We start from the raw sequence: 20,103 nt of genomic DNA, 5'->3' as shown, positions 1-20,103 counted from the left end.
ACTGATTAAGAGTGGTGAGAACAGACATTCTTGCCTTGTTCCCGATCTTAAGTATAAAGCATTTAGCCTTTCACCATCAAGTATACTGTTAGCTCTAGGTTGTTGCAGATGCTCTTTATCAGGTTAAGATATTTTTCTGGGAGGCCAAATGACCTTCACTTCAGCAGATTACATTTATAACATAGTGATTAAAAGAGATTTAAGAGTCATACCGACCAAATGCAGTGGGTGAACCTTGATTGTTTCCTAATTGAAAAAATTTATGAAGCAATTAGGGAAGTTCAAACACTTCCATGTATATAAGATGCTACTAGTGAGTAGTGTTAAGTTCATTGGCTGTGAGATGTTCTGCTTTTTTCTTTTTTTTTAAGACCTTATCCTTGAGAAATGCATTTGGAAACATTATTAGATGAAATGATATGATGTTTAGGATTTGCTTTAGCCAGTCTGATGGAGGAGGAGTAGAGCTTATATATGAAGTGTTGGTGGTTGTTGTTGCATTGTACAATTCTCTCTATTTTTGTATATATTGAAATTTTTCCATAATAAAAAGTTTGAAAAATTGGAGTTACGAAAAACAGATTGTCTAGACCAGCATTCCTTTTTTCAGTAAGACACAGAATGTTCACAAATGTGCAGTACCACAGCCATCTATAATTATACTGTTATGTGTAATTCCCAGCATACCAATTTTAAGTCTTTCAATCCTCTGGTTCTCAAGAAAGCCCTGTGAGAGTGCCAATTAAAGTCACATTTTTATTGAGATATGACTTTGAATCTGACTGATTATTGGTTAAATCAGGGAAATACTTCAGGAAATAAGGCCAAAAAGCCATTTAAGGTAAAAAAATATATATTAATTCTGCCTTCAACCCTAACCCTTATTCCTTCATGTAGTATTGGGGAAAGTTTTTTTTTTAATCTCCTGCCAACCCAGAAAAACCTCTCCAAAAGACAGAAAACATTGTTACTATTGAATAAACATTAAACCAGATTTCCGCATGCATCATAGGTAACCTGCTGATGAGATTAAAAAGGGTGGGGTTTCTTTCTGTTTTTGTAATGTGGCTGAGCAGTTATATACATGTTCTCGAGGTTAATTGTAATTTGTCCTCATTTAAGGGAACTGACAACACAGGTAGCTATACATTCTTTCATATTTATCCTAAATTCACCTGGCAGTTGGGCTATCTGTGCTAGTGAAAAGAAAAATTCTGGTATCGTATGATGAGCAGGTGGTGACAGTTTGGAGCTAGGCACTAGGTAAGCTTCCACAATGACAGGGAGATAGGATCACTATCTTTCTTGATGTTTACATTTCAAAGAGATGGCTCCCAGGCTCTCAAGAAAAACATTCCTGGTTTGTAATGCTCACAGAGGCTTTACAAGTTTACATACATATCAAAGGCATAGAGGAAGGATTTACAAATACAAATTTTCTCAAAGAATATTCTAAGAAAACGGGCAGGGGTAGGGGCACATATCTTTCCCTTTTGGCAAAAGGGAAGATTCAATTTTTAAGTTTTCACTAGCAAACTGCTAATCCCCTAAAATCTTAGAAAACTGTAACCGCTGCCTGTACTCTTTCCTGCCTACATCCTCCACTATCTAAGGAGAGTTTGGATACTATTCAAAGCTCGCATTTGCTTCTGTTTCTATCTTTTGTTTTTGTTGTAGAAATGATCACATTGTGTGGTGACTGCACGTTGAATTATTCATTTCTAATGTTAAACTAGGCTCTTGGAGGAAACGAATTATTTCTTTTCATTACTAGATCCCTGGTGTCTTACAGAGCACCAGTGCCTAGAATAGAGTCTGGCACATTGTAGCAACACAGTAAATATTTGTTGAATGAATAAAATAAAGAGTAATCAGTGTCTTTTAAATAACAGAATGTGATAGGCTGAATAATGGCCCCTAAAGATACCTGGGACCCTGTGATGTTACCTTTTGTTTTGTTTTGTTTTTTTAATTTATTTATTTTTGGCTGTGTTGGGTCTTCTTTGCTGCACACGGGCTTTCTCTAGTTGTGGTGAGCAGGGGCTACTCTTCAGTGGGGTGCATGGGTTTCTCATTGCGGTGGTTTCTCTTGTTGTGGAGCACAGGCTCCAGGAGCGTGGGCCTCAGTAGTTGTGACACGTGGGCTCAGTAGTTGTGGCTCACGGGCTCCAGAGCGCAGGCTCACTAGTTGCGGTGCACAGGCTTAGTTGCTCCACGGCATTTGGGATCTTCCCGGACCAGGGCTCAAACCCGTGTCCCCTGCATTGGCAGGTGGATTCTTAATGACTGCGCCACCAGGGAAGTCCCTGTGATGTTACCTTAATATCCCCTTAAGTTACCTTAACATGATTGAATTAGGGATTTTGATGGTGAAGTTATCCTGGGTTATCTAGGGGTGCCCAAGTGTAATCACAGTTGACTTTTTATGAGAGAGGCAGAAGGAAATTTGAAAAGAAAGTAGAGGTAGTATAATGATGGAAGCAAAGAGAAATATGAAGGTGCTATGCTGTTGGCTTTCAAGGTGGAGGAAGAGACCATGAGCCAAAGAACGCAGCTCTAGTGGTTGGAAAAAGAAAGGGAGTGGATTCTCCCCTTGAGCTCTACTAACACCTTGGTTTCAGCCCAGTGAAACTGATTTCAGACTTTTGACCTCTAGACAGTAAGAGAATAAAATGCGTTGTTTTAAGCCACCAAGTTTGTGATACTCTGTTACAGCAGCCAGAGGAAACTAATACACAAGATGAGTTCTCTAAGGATAAAAACAGTGGAAAATAATACTGGATGGGTAGGAAACTGGGATCAAAGGAACATAGTGAGAGTCAGTAGCAGTAACCATTATAGGGTAATAAGACCCTCAACCTAGGCATACTTTAGGGATGGCTGTTAGAGACATTTCAGTGATGGAATTTAATTAAGAGCATTTGGTGACTAGGCTTGGAATGCAGGGGGCAGAAAGTTTTGAGATGGAATTAAGAACTTATGGCAGAGCAACAGTAAGGTTATGATGTCATTCTGAACTAGGGAAAATAGTAAAAAGGTTTGAAAAAGCATGTGCCAGGTTCAGATTTGGACAGACTGAATTTGAAGTATAAGAAAAATACTAAAATGGAAATGCTAGTAGGCAGTTAGAAATACCACTTAAAGTACTTTGAGGAAAGTTGGGATAGTCGTTCATGTAGCAGGTGTTAGAGTGGATAAAATCAACTAGGGAAAGAAGGTTGAAGATAGAATCTCAGAGTCTTAAGAGCCAAGGAGAGAGAATCTAGACCTAATGACAGAAACTAGTCAGGGCGGTACCCATGCACAGATGACAGCTGTTTGTCATTTGTTAGACCTTCTGCCCCCTGGCAGAGGAGAGATAAGCAAGATCATTTTGGTCTCTATAAACTTCTGACTTGTTCATGAGGTAGCTCAGGTTTGGTCTAAGGTAGACCAATGTTTGATCTGCACTTCAGGAGATAGATTTGTAGGCCTTGCTAAAACCAAAATAAAAAGAAGAAAACCCTAAGCTGGTCATAAGGAATACTTAGGAGGGCCATGGTCCAAGGCTCTTCTTTGCTTCAGGGGCATGGTCCAAGGCTCTTCTTTGTATGAATTTAGGACTCTGGTGTTGGCACTTTATGGTGTAGTTGGGATGAGTAGAACTGATACAGTGCCTTGTAGCTAGGCTTACAAGATTGTCATCCTATCTTGCAGATCATGACCTTTTTTCATCCAAGCTGACTGATAGGGCCTCTTATCTGAATGGAATGTCTTGATATGGTTTTTTAATGCTTTGTAATAGTCTACACCTTTATAATTTGGCATATAAAGTGAGTGTCCTTGACACTATTCCTTTAAGATTTTTGAAGCTGTTTTTTTTTCCTTCAAACTTTTTATTAATGATGAATATACAAGTCTTTATGTGTGGGTAGTCATCTGTCAATCTTGATAACATACTTAAAACTGAATAATTTCTCAAAAATATCAATCTAGTTATAGTTCCCTTTTTTTAAATTAATAATTTTTTTTTCTTTCTATTATCATTATGAACTCATGGCTTTTTATGTTGTAGTATTTTTGATACAGCTTGTCGACTTAGTCATCAGGAACTCTTTTAAAGCAGGTCCCTATGTCCCTTGACACAGCCCTACACACACACACACACACACACACACACACACACACACACACACACACACACGTATATGTTTGTGTATATATATTATATATTTTTGAATCTCAAGGGCAGAGGATTGAGTTAGCCATACTCTGTTTAATAGCACATTTTTTACACTCATGTCTACAAGGCCCATTTTTTCATTCTTATATTTCTACTCCATTCTCTTCCCTATTCCCTATCTCACCCCACACCACGATAGGCAAACATGCTAATGAATTTAATGCTTATCTTACTAACCTTATAAATTTTGTTAGCATCCTTGCTTTCTACTAATATCAGTATGTCCCACACTCACCGTGTACCACCTTCCAGAGCCCATACAAAGAAATCTCACACATATTTTGTACCTCTCATAGGCCATAAAGGAAATAGCCATCCTTCTAAGGAGTCCTCACTCATTTTAGTGTTAGACATCAAAATCTTGAAGACTATAACACACATGTACTGGTGGGATGATATTGTTTAGAGCTCCTTTAGAAAACAGAGCCAGAGATTTATTTACAGGATATTTTATTTTCCATTTTAGTTCCAACATTACTTTAAACTTACCTATTGAAATTAAACTTTCTGTAAACTAAAACTGTGCTATCTTTTATAGTTCAGTGAACCATATAAATATCATTCTAACTGAAATCATTGAATTATGGCCTTAATAAAATTTTAATTGAATTCAGTTTTTTACTGTTATCATTGTTAGCCCTCCTTTACCTCCTTCTGTCCTTGACTGTCCATATTACTGACCCTTGACTTTTCAGTATTGCATGCAATTCATTATTGCGTCTTGCTTGAGGCACATACTGGCTTTTCCTAGCTCACAACTTTTGGCTTCATCTTATATTTTGACACTTCCATACACTACCTCAATAATGCCTACCTGTTTCCCTGCTTGGATTGGTCCTGAAACCTCCCCACAACCCAACTATTCTATAATGCAATTTCTAATATGAGTTTAAAAGATGTGTGTATATCAACTAAGAGTATTTGACATTGTTCAAAAAGATTAAAAAACTGTGTTTAAAGAAGATTAGTAAAACAAAAATTGTAATTTGAGTGCCATATTGAGGAATTTATAGTGAGTAGGAGATGATTTCTGGTCATAACCCACAGGGTAGAAGAGGAAACTATATGATATTAATGGATTTAATAATATTGAAGCAACTTTGCTTGCATTCCTGGAATAATGCGGTGTTGGAATCTGTTTGCTAAAGATAATTTTCTTAGAATGTTTGCATTGATATTGATAACTGATACTGTTATGTAGTTTTCTTTCTTTGTATTATTATCTGTTTTTTTTCCATATTATATTTCCTTCATAAAAGGAACTAGGAACTTTTCCTTTCTTTTAAATGCACTGGCATAATTTATAGAGCCTTGGGACTATCTGGTCCTTCAAGATTTGGTAGAATTCTCCAGTGCTTTTTTTTATAGGATTGCTCTTTAATAACTTAATTTTTTCAATGATAATTGGTCTGTCCCAGCTTTCTAATTGTAATGGGGTCAGTTTTGGTAACCTGCATTTCTCTAGGAAATTATCTGTTTCATATAGGTTTTCATAGATTTGAATAGAGATATCTATTCTCTTCATTATTAATTCCTGTTTTTATCCTTACTTTTTTCTTCCATGGCTTTCTTTCCATTTACTTAGTTTTTCTAGTTTTGTGAGCTGGGAATTTAAATTAAGCTGTACTTTATGTTTCCTGTGCTCCTGTTCTGATCTTCTTGGTTATTTTTTTCATATTTTTCAATTTAAAGTGGGATTAATCTTTCTGGTGGTCACTTCAGCTCTTCTTCAGGCTCTTCGCTAGAGTTCTTCCTTTCTCTGGCATTTTTTTTCAGTCTACCATTGCTCATCACAGAGCCTTTTACCTGGGGAAGTGAGGATCAGGAGCATACAGGGCTATGATGCTGGGAATTGTTGCTTTTTTTCTCTCTCTTTTTTAAACAACTGTGTTGAGGTATAATTCACAGACTATAAAATTCATGCTTTTAAAGTGTACAGTTTAACGGCTTTAAGTATGTTCACAAAGATCTTCAACCATTGCCACTAATTTTAGAACATTTTCATTACCCCAGAAAGAAATCCTGTACCAATTAGCAATCACTCCACATTCCTGCATCCTCCTAACCCCTGGGAACTCCTAATCTACTTTCTGTCTTTATGGATTTGACTATTCTGGACATTTCATGTAAGTGGAATCATATAATATGTAGCTCTTTCTATCTGGCTTCTTTTACTTAGCATATTTTCAAGATTCATTCATGTTGTAATATGTATCAGTACCTCATTCCTTTTTATGGATAACTAATATTCCATTGTATGGATATATCACCTTTTGTTTATCCATTCATCTGTTGATGGACATTTGAGTTTCCATTTTTGGTTATTACGAATAATGCTGCTATGACCATTTGTGTAAAAGTTTTTATTTTGACAGATGTTTCATTTCTCATGGGTGTATACTTAGGATGAAATTACTGAGTCATATTTTTAGGCTATGTTTAACTTTTTAAGTAACTACCAAACTGTTTCCCAGAGCAGGTGTATTTACTATTTTACATTCCCACCAGCTATGTATGTAGGTTCCAATTTACCCAAATTCTCGACAAAACATTTTATTGTCCCCTAATTATTTTTTTTATTGTGGTAAAGTAAAAGTAATGTAAAATTTACCATTTTAACTATTTCTAAGTATACACTTTGGTGCCATTAAGTGCATTCACAGTGTTGTAGCCATTATCATTATCCATCTGGAGAAGTTTTTTATAATCCCTTACTGAAACTCTCTACCCATTAAATAATAATTCTCCATCTGCTTTTCTCCCCAGCCTCTGGTAATCACTGTTCTACTTTCTGTCTCTGCATTTGACTGTTCTAGAATCCTCAGAATTGGAGTCATATAACACTTGTCATTTTGTGTCTGGCTTATTTCACGCTGCATGATGTCTTCAAGGTTCATCCATGTTGTAGCATCTATCAGAATTTCATTTCTCTGGAAAGCTGAATAATCATTATATGTATATACTACTTTTTGTTTATCCATTCATCTGTCAATGGACAGTTGGGTTGTTTCCACCTTTTGGCTATTGTGAATAATGCTATTATGAGCATGGGTATACAAATATCTCTTTGAGTCTTTGCTTTCTGTTCTTTTGGGTATATCTGTAGGAATGGAATTACTGAATCCCATGGTAATTCTCTGCTTAACTTTTTGAAGAACTGCCATATTGTTGTGCACTGTGGCTATATTATTTTACATTCCCAACAGCAGTGCACAAGGGTTCCAGTTTCTCCACATCCTTGCCAACATTTGTTATTTTCTGTGTGTATACACACACATACACACATGTATATAAAATATACACATACACATATATATTAGCCATATTAACAGACGTGAAGTGGAATATTGTGCTTTGAATTTTTATTTCCTGACATGTTGAACATCTTTTCATGTGCTTATTGGCCATTGGTATGTCTTCTATAGAGAAATGTCTATTCAAGTCCTTGGCTCATTTTTGAATTGGATTGTTTGTTTTCTTATTGTTGAGTTGTAGGAATTCTTTATATATTCTGGATATTAACCCTTTATCAGATACATAATTAGAAAACATTTTTTGCTGTTCTGTAGGTTACCTTTTTATTCTGCTGATAGTGTTCTTTGATGTACAGAAGGTTTTATTTATATTTTTTTAATTTTTCTTTTTTTTTGGCCACACTGCTCAGCTTGCAGGATCTTAGTTCCCTGACCAAGGATAAAACCCTGGCCCTGGCAGTGAGAGTGCCGAGTCCTAACCACTGGACTGCCAGGGAATTCCCCCAGAAGCTTTTAATTTTGATGAAATCCAATTATTTGTCTATTTTTTTCCTTTGTTTCCTGTGCTTTTGGTATCCTATCCCAGAAATCATTGCTAAATCCTAAGTCATGAAGCTTTTACCCCTATGTTTTCATCTAAGAATTTTATAGTTTTAGATCTTACATTTAAGTCATGTATTCATTTTGAGTTAATTTTTGTGTATGGTGTTAGGTAAAGGGTCCAGCTTCATTTTTTTTGCAAGTGGATATCCAGCTTTCCCAGCACTATTTGTTGAAAAGACTGTCTTTTCCCCATTGAATAGTCTTGGCACCCTTGTCAAAAATCATTTGCCCATATATGTGAAGGTTTATTTCTAGACTTCCTATTCTATTCTGTTGGTCTATATGTTCATCTTTATGCCAGTACCACAATGCTTCGATTACTGTAACTTTGTATAAGTTTTGAAATCAGTAAGTATGAGTACTCCAACTTTGTTCCTCTTTTTCAAGATTATTTTGGATTTTCAGGGTCCCTTGAGATTCCATATAAATTTTAAGATGGGTTTTACTATTTCTGCAAAAAAAAAACGGCATTGGAATATTGATAGGGCTTTCATTTAACCTCTAGATCACTTTAGGTAGTATTGCCATCTTATCAATATTAAATCTTACAATCTGCAAATACCTGATGTTTGTCCATTTACCTATGTCTTCTTTACTTTCTGCAGTGTTTGTAGTTTTCAGTGTACAAATCTTTTACCTCCTTTGAGTTAATTCCTAAGTATTTTATTCTTTTTGATGCTATCGTAAATGAAATCCTTTTCTGTATTTCTGTTTTGGCTTGTTCATTGTTGGAGGATAAAAACAACAGTTTTTGTGTTGATTTTTTATCCTGCTACTTTGCTGAATTTGTGTATTAGTTCTAACAGTTTTTTTGTGGAACTTTTACATTTTCTACATATAAGATTATCTGTTGTCATCTGTTGCAAACTATTATATATAGAATGAATAAACAAGATCCTACTGTATAGCACAGGGAACTATATTCAATATCCTGTGATAAACTATAAATAATGGAAAAGAATATGAAAAGAATGTGTGTATGTGTAACTCAAATCACTTTGCTGTACAGCAGAAATGAACCCAACATTGTAAATCAACTATACTTCAATAAAATAAATTTTTAAAAAAGATCATGTCATCTGTGACTGAGATCATTTTACTTTTTCCTTTCCAATTTAGATATCTTTTATTTAATTTTCTTGCCTGATTGCTCTGGCTAGAAATTCCAATACTATGTTGGGTTGAAGTGGTAAAAGTGGGCACCCTTATCTTGTTCCTGATCTCAGAGGAAAAGATTATAGTCTTTAACCATTGAGTATGATGTTAACTATGGGTTCTTTAAGGATGGTCTTTATTGTGTTGGGGTATTTTCCCTCCAGTCCCAGTTTATTGAGTGTTTTGTTTTTAATCATGAAAAGGTGTTGAATTTTGAATTTTGTCAGATGCTTTTTTCTACATCACTTGAGATGATCATGTGATTTTGTGTCTTCTTTCTGTTAATGTGATGTGTTGCTTTAATTGGTTTTCATATGTTGAACCATTCTTGCATTCCAAGGATAAATCTCATGGTGTATAATCATTCTAATATTCTGAATTCTCTTTGCCTAGTACTTTATTGAGGATTTTAAAATCAATATTCATAAGGAATATTGGTCTTTAGTTTTCTATTCTTATAGGGTTTTTGTCTGGCTTTATTATCAGGGCGATGCTGGCCTCATAGAATAAGTTAGGAAATATTGCCTCCTCTTTAGTTTTTTGGAAGAGTTTCAGAAGGAGTGGTGTTAGTTCATCTTTAATATTTGATAGACAGTAAAACTATCTGGTACAGAGCATTTTTACTACTGGGATGCTTTGATTACTGGTTCAGTTGTTTTACTAGTTATATGTCTGTTCAGATTTTCTACTTCTTCATAATTCAGTTTGGGTAAGTTTTGTGTTTCTAGGAATTTGTCCATATCATCTAGGCTATCCAATTTTTTGTCATACAGTTATCCATGGTTTTTCCTTATAATCCTTTTTATTTCTTTTGACTCCGTGGTAATGTTGCCAACTTGCATTTCTGATTTTAGTACTTTGTGTCTTCTCTCTTTTATTTTTAGTCAGTCTCACTAAAGGTTTGTCAATTTTGTAGATCTTTACAAATAACTGATTTTGGATTTGTTGATTTTTTTCTCTATTGTTTTTCTATTTTCTGTTTTATGTATGTAGGCTCTTGTCTTTATTATTTCTTCCTTCAGCTAGCTTTGGGTTTAGTTTGTTCTTTTTCTAGTTCCGTAAGTTGTAAAGTTATGTTGTTAATTACAGCAGTATATAAAATATTTTTATATATATATATTTTTTAATCCTTATATTTTTATAACATTGAAGTGTTTTATCCAAGAATAGGAGAGGTTTTTCAGGTAACTTTAATGTCATTCAAGACTGTTCTAAGGACTTTCCTGGCAGTCCAGTGGTTAAGACTTCACCTTCCAATGCAAGGGGTGCGGGTTTGATCCCTGATCAGGGAGCTAAGATCCCACGTGCCTCGGGGCCAAAAAACCAAAACATAAAACAGAAGCAGTATTGTAACAAATTCAATAAAGACTTTAAAATTGGTCCACAACAACAATAAAAAAATCTTTAAAAAAAATTTTTTTAAAGACTGTTTTAAATTTTTTCTCATATAAGTTTCTCATATTTCTTGTGAATTCATTGCCCTAAATCTTTGTATAAATGAAGGTTATTGATTTTAGTGTGTTAATTTTATATCCTGGCATGTCACTGATCAAGGTTTATCATTGATTCTCTGAGGTTTAATTTCAGCTATAGTATTATATCATCAGCAAATAGAGATAGTTTTATTTCCTCTTTACTCATCCTTATGCCTCTAATTGATTTTGCTTATGTACTTGTGTTGGTTGATACATCTAGTACAATGTTGAATAGAAGTGAAAGTAATGGGCATCCTTGCCTTGTTCTTGATCATAGTGGAACTGTCTCTAGAGTTTCTTCATTAAATAAGATACTGGCTTTAGGACTAAAGTATATGTATTTATCTTGTTGGGGAATCATCCCTCAATTCCTGTTTTCTTGAATATTTTTATTATCAATGGTGCTGAATTTTTTTAACGCTTTCTCATTATCTCTAGATACACTCATAATTTTTTCCCTTAGGTACATATTATAATATACTGTGGTTAAGTGGTATAATAAGGGGAATAGATTGTTGGAGCTCAGAGTCAGGAAAGGGTGCAAAGAGGAGCTTAACACTGGAACTGAATCTGAAGGCTACAGAGAAGTTTGACATGTAGGAAAAGTAGGGAAGACATTCAAGATTAGAAATAATTACAGAAATGAGAGTGATGTCAGGGAGATAATGTATGAGTCTGTCATAGGCTTTGGATACTACACTGCATTTCCCAATTCATACTCCTCCTCTGATGCCTTCTCTCCATTCTCCTGGTAATGTGTATACTCTCACCTTCTTTAAATGAGCATCTTTGTTTTATTCACCCTAGTACTCCAGCTCTCATCCATTATTATTTTATACGGTAACACTGTTACTTTCCTATTTTTTCCTCTTGCTAGTTTCTTTTAGCCAGAAAGCAATGCCTTATTTAGATATCATTACTATTTAGTCCTTCTACACATTTAGTCTCAGCTAATCATGTGAATCATTGGCAATTTCTTTCTTTTTTTGTTTTTTTCAGGATGTAAGAGCAGTCCTAAAACCACAAAGTCAACTCAAACTCAAGACGCATCATTTTGGGGTCCAAGGAAAAGACTCAAAAAAAATGAACCCTGGAACTTCATATCAGAAAAACCCTGCATATATGAAGACAGAATAAAGAAACAGAAGGACAAAAATGAAAGTTTACAAATAATTTCAGTCACCCATACAAAGATCCTCACTGTAGAAAGAAGCCATAAAAATAATGACTTTGGCCAGAATTTCAGCCTGAAATCAGTGTTTGCTAAGCAACAGAAGATTGCTAGAGAAAAAACACCCTCAAAATATGAAATACAAAGAAATAGGTTAAGGCAGGATTCAAATTTACTTAACCAACCAAAACTCAAGACAGCAGAAAAACGCTATAAATGTAACATTTGTGAAAAAGCCTTCATTCACAATTCATCCCTTCGTAAACATCAGAAAAACCATACTGGAGAGAAATTATTTAAATGTAAAGAATGTTTGAAAGCCTTCAGCCAAAGTTCAGCTCTTATTCAACATCAAAGAACTCATACTGGAGAGAGACCCTATATATGTAAAGAATGTGGAAAAGCCTTCAGCCATAGTGCATCCCTTTGTAAACACCTAAGAACCCATACTGTGGAAAAATCCTATAGATGTAAAGAATGTGGTAAATCCTTCAGCAGAAGGTCTACCCTTTTTATACATCAAAAAATCCACGCTCGAGAAAATCCCCACAAATATAACCCAGGAAGGAAGGCATCCAGTTGTAGCACATCCCCTTCTGGATGTCAGAGAATTCATCTCAGAAAGAAGTCTTATTTATGCAATGAATGTGGCAATACCTTTAAGTCTAGTTCATCTCTTCGTTATCATCAGAGAATTCATACAGGAGAGAAACCTTTTAAATGTAGTGAATGTGGGAGAGCCTTTAGTCAGAGTGCATCTCTTATTCAACATGAAAGAATTCACACTGGAGAAAAGCCTTATAGATGTAATGAATGTGCAAAAGGTTTCACTTCTATTTCACGACTTAATAGACACCGAATAATTCATACTGGAGAGAAACTGTATAATTGTAATGAATGTGGTAAAGCCTTAAGTTCCCACTCGACACTCATTATTCATGAGCGAATTCATACTGGAGAGAAACCATGTAAGTGTAAAGTGTGTGGGAAAGCTTTCAGACAAAGTTCAGCTCTCATTCAGCATCAGAGAATGCATACTGGAGAAAGACCCTATAAATGTAATGAATGTGGGAAAACATTCAGGTGTAACTCATCCCTTAGTAATCACCAGAGAATTCATACAGGAGAGAAACCGTATCAGTGTCTGGAATGTGGGATGTCCTTTGGCCAAAGTGCAGCTCTTATTCAACATCAAAGAATTCATACAGGAGAAAAACCCTTTGCATGTAATACATGTGGGAAAACTTTTAGGCAGAGCTCATCACTTATTGCACATCAAAGAATTCATACTGGAGAGAAACCCTATGAATGTAATGCATGTGGGAAACTCTTCAGCCAGAGGTCGTCCCTTACTAACCATTATAAAATTCACATTGAAGAGAACCCCTTCAAAATGGATTTGCATGTGTGAAATCCTTAAACCAAAGCTCATTAGAATACAGTTGGCCCTGCTTATCTCTGGGTTCCACATCCACTGATTCAAATAACTGCAAATTTTAAATATTCAGAAAAAGAATTCCAGAAAGTTCCAAAAAGCAAAATTTGAATTTGCCACACACCGGCAACTATTTTCATAGCATTTGCATTGTATTAGGTATTACAAGTAAGTTAGAGATGATTTAAAGTACATGAGAGGATGTACATAGGTTATATGCAAATTCTACACCATCTTATATAAGGGACTTGATCAGCCTCAGATTTTGGTATCTGTGGGGGGGTCCTGGAAACAGTCCCCCATGGATACTGAGGGACAACTGTATACATACTTGAGAATGATTTAGTAAATGTAATGAATATGATAAAACTTCTATTTTAATTTAGTCCTCACAGTTATTAAAGTCTAAGGATAAACCTTGACTGTGTAATAAATACGTGGGTTACTTTCACACCTGTCAGTCACTTTTTTAAATATCCTGAGACAAATAAACAACAAAATATTGATTTTGGCCATTTGTAAGATAAAAGGTAAGGTTTTTCTCTTTATACAGCATTATACACTTTATGCAACATATAAACAGAAAAATCTGGGTGCAGGGGTGCTGGATTTCTCATTAGAAACCAACTGTATAAGCTAATAGCATATTTATTACAACTAACATTTTAATAGCAAACAAAATCTTAAAATATATGCATTTATAGAGCCAAGGACCAAATAATAGATAAAAATAAACTGCAAACTACCTCAGTCTGGAACTTGCCTTTTCCTAAACTGTTGTCAAACTTTGTGCGTGGTTTTCATCAAAAAAGAGGCAAAACAAAACCAAAAAAACCCTCTGTTCTCTTCCTCCTTTATTTTTCTAGTTACTTCCAAACTATACCTGTTTCCCAAAGTTTTTATGCAATTTCTAATTTTGTTTTCAGAATTATTTTTCTTTGTTGTATTGAAGTCATTTATTCTATAACTGCTTGCTATGTTCTATACAGCGTGCTAATTTAAGTAGGAAAAATATACTTTGATTAGGTAATCACTTTAAAGTTAAAGCTATTTTTTTTAGTTCGCTGCAGAAGAAATCCTAAGAACCTATCACCTGTGGCAAAGTCTTAAAAAGGGATCAATTTCATGAAATAAAAGCATGTTTTCCCCACTTGAGGTTTTCTAGTTTTTAAAAATCTCAGACTCCAAAGGAAAATAAAAGAAGGGAAAGAATTCCAAACCTTTTAAAAACCAGTTTACTCAGTAAATGTTTGTTTAACCCCTGAGCCAGGTATTATCCCAGGCACTGGTAATTGTTCAGGAGAAAAGAACAGGCCTTCAAGAAGTCATGAACTAAAAAAAAAAAAAAAAAAAAAGTCATGAACTGAGGGGCAAAAGGAGGGGGTTGAAGAGGTAACAAAGTAAGTAAATTACCATGTGTTAGAGTAGTTTTCACAGAGAAATAGATGATACAATGATACTATGTTACAGAACACAAATGCTGTAAAGATTTGTGCAGGATGCAGAAAGAAGGAATGGTCCTAACGAAGGGAGCCCGAAAGGACCAGGGACAGTCATGCCTGAGCCCAGTTTTGGAAGAATAATGGGAATTCTCCAGAGAGTGAGATGAGTGCTTCAAGGGGAGGGAGCCACATAAGCAAAGGTAAAGGTGGGTGACAGCATGACACGTTTGTAGAACATCTGTTGTGAGAATGACAGGTTGAAGCTTGAGAAGAAAGCAGAACTGAAGGTCTTACTGCCATCCTAAAGAACTTGATTCTGAAATTTCTAGAACCAATGAAAGATTTTATATAAGGGAAATTGTTCTGGCAATAAGGTGTGGAGACTGAATTTAGGAGGTTGAAGACAGCTGAACAGACAAGCCTAGAAAATTAGAGTCAGAAGACTAGAATTCAGAGTAATTAAAATACACGGTAGTCAAAACCTCGGTATGTGAACTTGGCCAGCAGAGTGTACAGGTTAGAAGGAGAAGCAGGGATCATGGATAAACCCCACAAAAACATCAGTAAATAAGGAGTTGGTGGAGGAAAAGGAATTTAACTAAGATGGAATGGAATGGCCCTAGAGGTAGGAGAAAAGCCAGAAGAGTGATGTCACTGAGCCCAAAGGAGAACTGAATCTCCGTAGTGTCGGGTGCCACAGATCACAAAACAGTAAATTGGAATTGGTAGCTAGAATGTTGGAGACCTTGGCAAGAGCAATTTCTGTTAATTAGGGTGAACAGAAGCCACATTATTCTAGGTTAGAAGATGAGAACTAGTGGGCTGTTTTACACTATGTTTCAAGAAGTTTAAATGAAGGGAAGAAAAGAGGGTTGCATTTAGAAGGGAGAAAATTACTTAGGGAGCATTTCTGTGTTAATAATTGAGGCAATGTATACACATGTTGAAGATGAACTAATGAAGAGATCATTGTGTGGAACATATTTTCTGAGAGATTATGAAAGAATTAGAGCATAGGTGGAGGAATTTACCTTAGGCTGGAGAGAAAGCCTACAGAAAGATAGGAATGCAGATAAATTTCTGTTTAATTTGGAGGTGAAGGAATTTCTATCTGCTGACCTTATTTTCTGTAAAGCCGGGGAAAGATTTCACTTTTAAGATGTTGACTACAGTAGCGATTTTTGGATCTTTGGGTGCTTAAAAATGTTAATGAGTTTCAATCTGTGTTTTGGAGACTTTTTAGGATGTCATGCCTCTGAGTTCACTCTATACTCCTGTTTCAGTAAGAAAGCTCCACTTTTATTCTATATGTTTGATATCTGTGTTACTTTTTTTTTTTAAGAAAAGAATTTGCTGGTAAATTAAAGTTTAAAAAGTACTTAGGATAAGAAAGAATGCTTTAAAAGAGTGATAAGTCTGAACAGAGACTGGAAAGGACTATAGGAGTTCAGCAAGTGTGTGGAGGTAGATGGAAAGACATTCACATAGGGGAAAAGTTTGTGCAATGGAAAGGAAGCATAAGAGGACATGATGTCCTCACTGTACACTTGTAAGTAGTATTTTTTAAACTTCATTTTCCAATTATTTGTGACTAGTACATAGAAATACAATTGATTTTTATATATTGACCTTATAGCCAATAACCTTGCTAAATTGACTTTTTCTAATAGCTTTTTTGTAGATTCTTTGGAATTTTCTGCAAACACAATGATCATCTGTAAATAATGACCGTTTTATTTTTCTCTTCTAGTTGTAATACATTTAAAATTTTCTTCTTACATTATAGTACTATATACAAGCCAGTACAATGTTGAATATGAATGATAACATTCATTTTTCACCATTTAATGATGTTACCTTTAATTTGTCTGTGGATATCTGTTATCAGAATAGAAACATACCCCTGTATTCCCAGTGTGCTGTGAGTGTTTATCATAAATGGGAGTAGTATTTTGTCATTTTTATTTTCTGCATTTAGTGGAATAATCATAATTGTTCTCTTCACACTTTTAATAGGTAATTATATGGACTGAATTTTTATGCTAACCGATGTTGCGTTCCTGAAATAAATTGTACCTGGTCATGATACATCATCATTTACGTTGTATGTGTTTATAAGATCAGGTTTCTTAATAAGTAGAAGCTTGATGAAGTGACCAAGATGTGTTTAAGAACTCAGAGCAAATTTTTTTATCATCCAAATCTGAAGGATGGATGGAATCATAATACCTAGAGAGAGGAAGGGGATGGCAAGGACAAGTACCCCAGGAGCAAAAGGCTCAGAAGGAGAGTGTATGTCGCATCTATAGAGACCAGTAGGTAAACAAGCCTTGCTGATGTGGAGGATTCCTGATAGGATAAAAGAAAAATATAATATTGGAAATGAAAGCTAGAGTTAGGTTATTAGAAACTTTAAATGCTATCTGAGAGTACAGGAGTTTGGATATGATCCTTAGATATTAAATCAGAGTATATTTCTGAGGAGCAAATGGCCAATGTGAAAGCTGTTTTAGGAAGACTGATGGGGCAGAAGGTTCAAAGTTTCTGGCTTGAGAAACTGGCTGAAGGATGGATTCTTGAGAATAGGAGTTTGGGACAGTCTGTGAGAAATGTTAGTGAGAAGATAAAAAAACAAAAACAAAAACAGAGGCTAGCTCTGCTCTTGGTGCCTGACAATTGTCCTGCACAAATTGACAAATACCACAGATGCTAAAATTCTTCAAGCTGACAGTGTTATTTTCTTTTTAATTAAGGTGCAGTTATGCTTTCAAAATGAGAACATATAATTTCAGTTAGTATTGTAAGTCAGTATGCTTCAGGTTATAAAAACAGTTGTTTAAGGAATACAACTTTCAAGAACTATTTTTAAAGTTTTTGTTTTGTTTTGTTTTGTTTGAGAGAGAGAACTTTCAATGAGAGCATTGGACAAAAAGTCAAGAGACCTGTGTGTTTTCCTGCCCCCATTCTGGTTCAAGTTACATAGTCCCTGGCCTTTTCAAACCTAGAAATTCCACTGTGTTTTTTCATATACTGCTTTACGGTTCCTAATGGTATAGATTAACTCAAATTTTTAAATGTTCATCTTATGTATTTTGGAGGTAGAAACATCATTAGTTGGTAACAATATTAGCATATATTGTTGGATAAAATAATCAAGTTATATATTACAAACTAAAATTTTCAATCTAAAAATTAAATTGTTCTAGGAAGATGGAGTAGGCAGATATATACTTTTTGCTATTTTCCCACTAAGTACATTTAAAACCCCTCTTTATTATATTTAAAACAATCATGAGATTCTGAAAAATGGAAAGAAGCATATAGGCCAGCTAAGAACCTCAGGACCAGTGATACGGTAGTTGTTTTTGCCTCATATATCCCAAATATAGAGCTGAAGAAGCAGGAACCCAGAAACAGCAAGAGACATAGACACAAAAAAATTTACAAAACCCCAACAAAGCCTACTTTCATTAGCCAAAGGACCAGGAAAGGGGTGCCCTAGCAAGACAGAAAACTCTTAGGTAATAACCACTCTACTCCAGACAAACAACACGGAAAAAACTGGTCCCATCACTACACACACCAGCAAAGGCTGAGTGGAGAGCCTAGGCTTCCACCCTTATAAGACTGTAAAGAGGGGCCAGAAAACTTTGCTGGTGGTGCCAGAAAAGGCCAAGAGCTAGGACATTCATTCATGCCCGGTGGTAATAAACCACCTCTCTTCCCAGCAATAATAGTGGACACTACATGGGGAACTGGGACACCCCCCTCCCTTCCACTCAGTAGTAAGAGCATCGCATCCTCTTCCTGCTGGGGTGGTATCAGAGGGGGCCTAGTGTAGGGACAGAATTTTTACCACTACCCAACAGTGATGAGGCCACACTCCCACCCCATAGTGCCATTGGAGGCCAAATAGGGAGCAAACAAGGCACTCTTATCTGTCTCAACCAGAGTGATATCAGTGAAGGCTTAGTGAGGAACTAGAAGTCCCACCCTCATCAAGGAATAAAAAGGAGACCCTTAACTCCTTGGGTGTCTAGGGAGGCCAAATGGGAAAGCTGAACTTCTACCCCACATGGCCATTATGAGGTGGAACTTCATAATGCCATCTTTGCTGTAGCAGTATCAAAGCACGTCAGCTGAAGCAAAAGATTCAAATAAGATCCAGAGTTTCATAACATAATACCCAAATTTTCCAGGATTCAACAAAAGACTTTCATCATACCAAGAACCAGGAAGATCACTTGAATGAAAAAGACAATTAGTAAACATCAACAATTAGGTGACAGAGATGTTAGAATAATGTAACAAAGATTTTTATAGCAGCCATCATAAAAATACTTCGATGAGCAATTTCAAAAATGTTTGAAACAAAAAACAGAGCCTTATCAAAGAAATTTAAGTCTCAGCAAAGAAGTAGAAAAGATAAAAAAGAAACAAATGGAAATTTTAGAACTGAAAACATGCAGTAACAGAAATTTTAAAAATTCACTGTATGGGCTCAAGAACAGAACTGAGTGGATAGAGAATATGTATGAACTTAAAGTTAGTCTCCTCAGTCCTGTTTAAAAATATTGGTTCTTGGGACTTCCCTGGTGGTGCAGTGGTCAAGAATCTGCCTGCCAATGCAGGGGACCCGGGTTTGAGCCCTGGTCCAGGAAGATCCCACATACGGCGGAGCAACTAATCCTGTGTGCCACAACTACTGAGCCTGCACTCTAGAGCCCACAAGCCACAACTACTAAAGCCCACGTGCCTAGATCCCGTGCTCTGCAACAAGAGAAACCACCGCAGTGAGAAGCCCATGCACCACAACAAACAGTAGCCCCTGCTCGCCACAACTAGAGAAAGCCCATGGGCAGCAACGAAGACCCAACACAGCCAAAAATAATAAATAAATAAAAATACATAAATTTATTTTTGAAAATCCTTTGTTCGTTTAAAAAGATATCAGAAAATGAAGACATTATTTATTAATGAATTAATTTACTTATTCAATTTATTTTACCATCAAAAAGAACAAAAACAGTCCATCTTTGCCCATTCTTAATTGGATTATTTGTCTTATTATTGAGTTGTGAGTTCTCTGTATGTTCCAGATACTAGTTCTGTGTCAGATATATGATTTACAATTATTTTCTCCCATTGTGTGAGTTAACTTTTCATTTTTTGATGGTATAATTTGAAACACAAATATTTATCTCGAAGTACTTTCTAATATCTCTTTTGAATTGTTCTTTGACCCATTGATTTTTTTAGGAGTGTATAGTTTAATATCCACATATTTGTGAGTTTTCCATATTCTTGTTATTGATTTTTAATTTCATTCCATTGTGGTTGGATAAT

The 20,103-nt window shown here is 35.5% G+C and overlaps 1 protein-coding gene across 2 annotated transcripts in view; it reads left to right on the top strand.

Moving 5' to 3' along the window:
* Positions 1-14,626, top strand: part of LOC309622944 (uncharacterized protein) — a 30,708-nt gene extending 16,082 nt beyond the window's left edge. For both annotated transcript variants that reach the window (XM_082379319.1, XM_082379320.1), the window contains one exon: positions 11,709-14,626. In XM_082379319.1, the coding sequence (XP_082235445.1) occupies positions 11,709-13,291 (1,583 nt within the window). In that variant the 3' untranslated portion in view covers positions 13,292-14,626. The remainder of the gene's footprint in view (positions 1-11,708) is intronic.
* The last annotated feature ends 5,477 nt before the right edge of the window (positions 14,627-20,103 follow it).

The sequence above is a fragment of the Balaenoptera borealis genome (genome assembly GCF_965194805.1).
Source record: "Balaenoptera borealis genome assembly, chromosome: 2".
Lineage (NCBI taxonomy): Eukaryota > Metazoa > Chordata > Mammalia > Artiodactyla > Balaenopteridae > Balaenoptera > Balaenoptera borealis.
The sequence above is the reverse complement of the archived record's forward strand: the minus strand, read 5'-3'. Positions and strand labels throughout refer to the sequence as shown.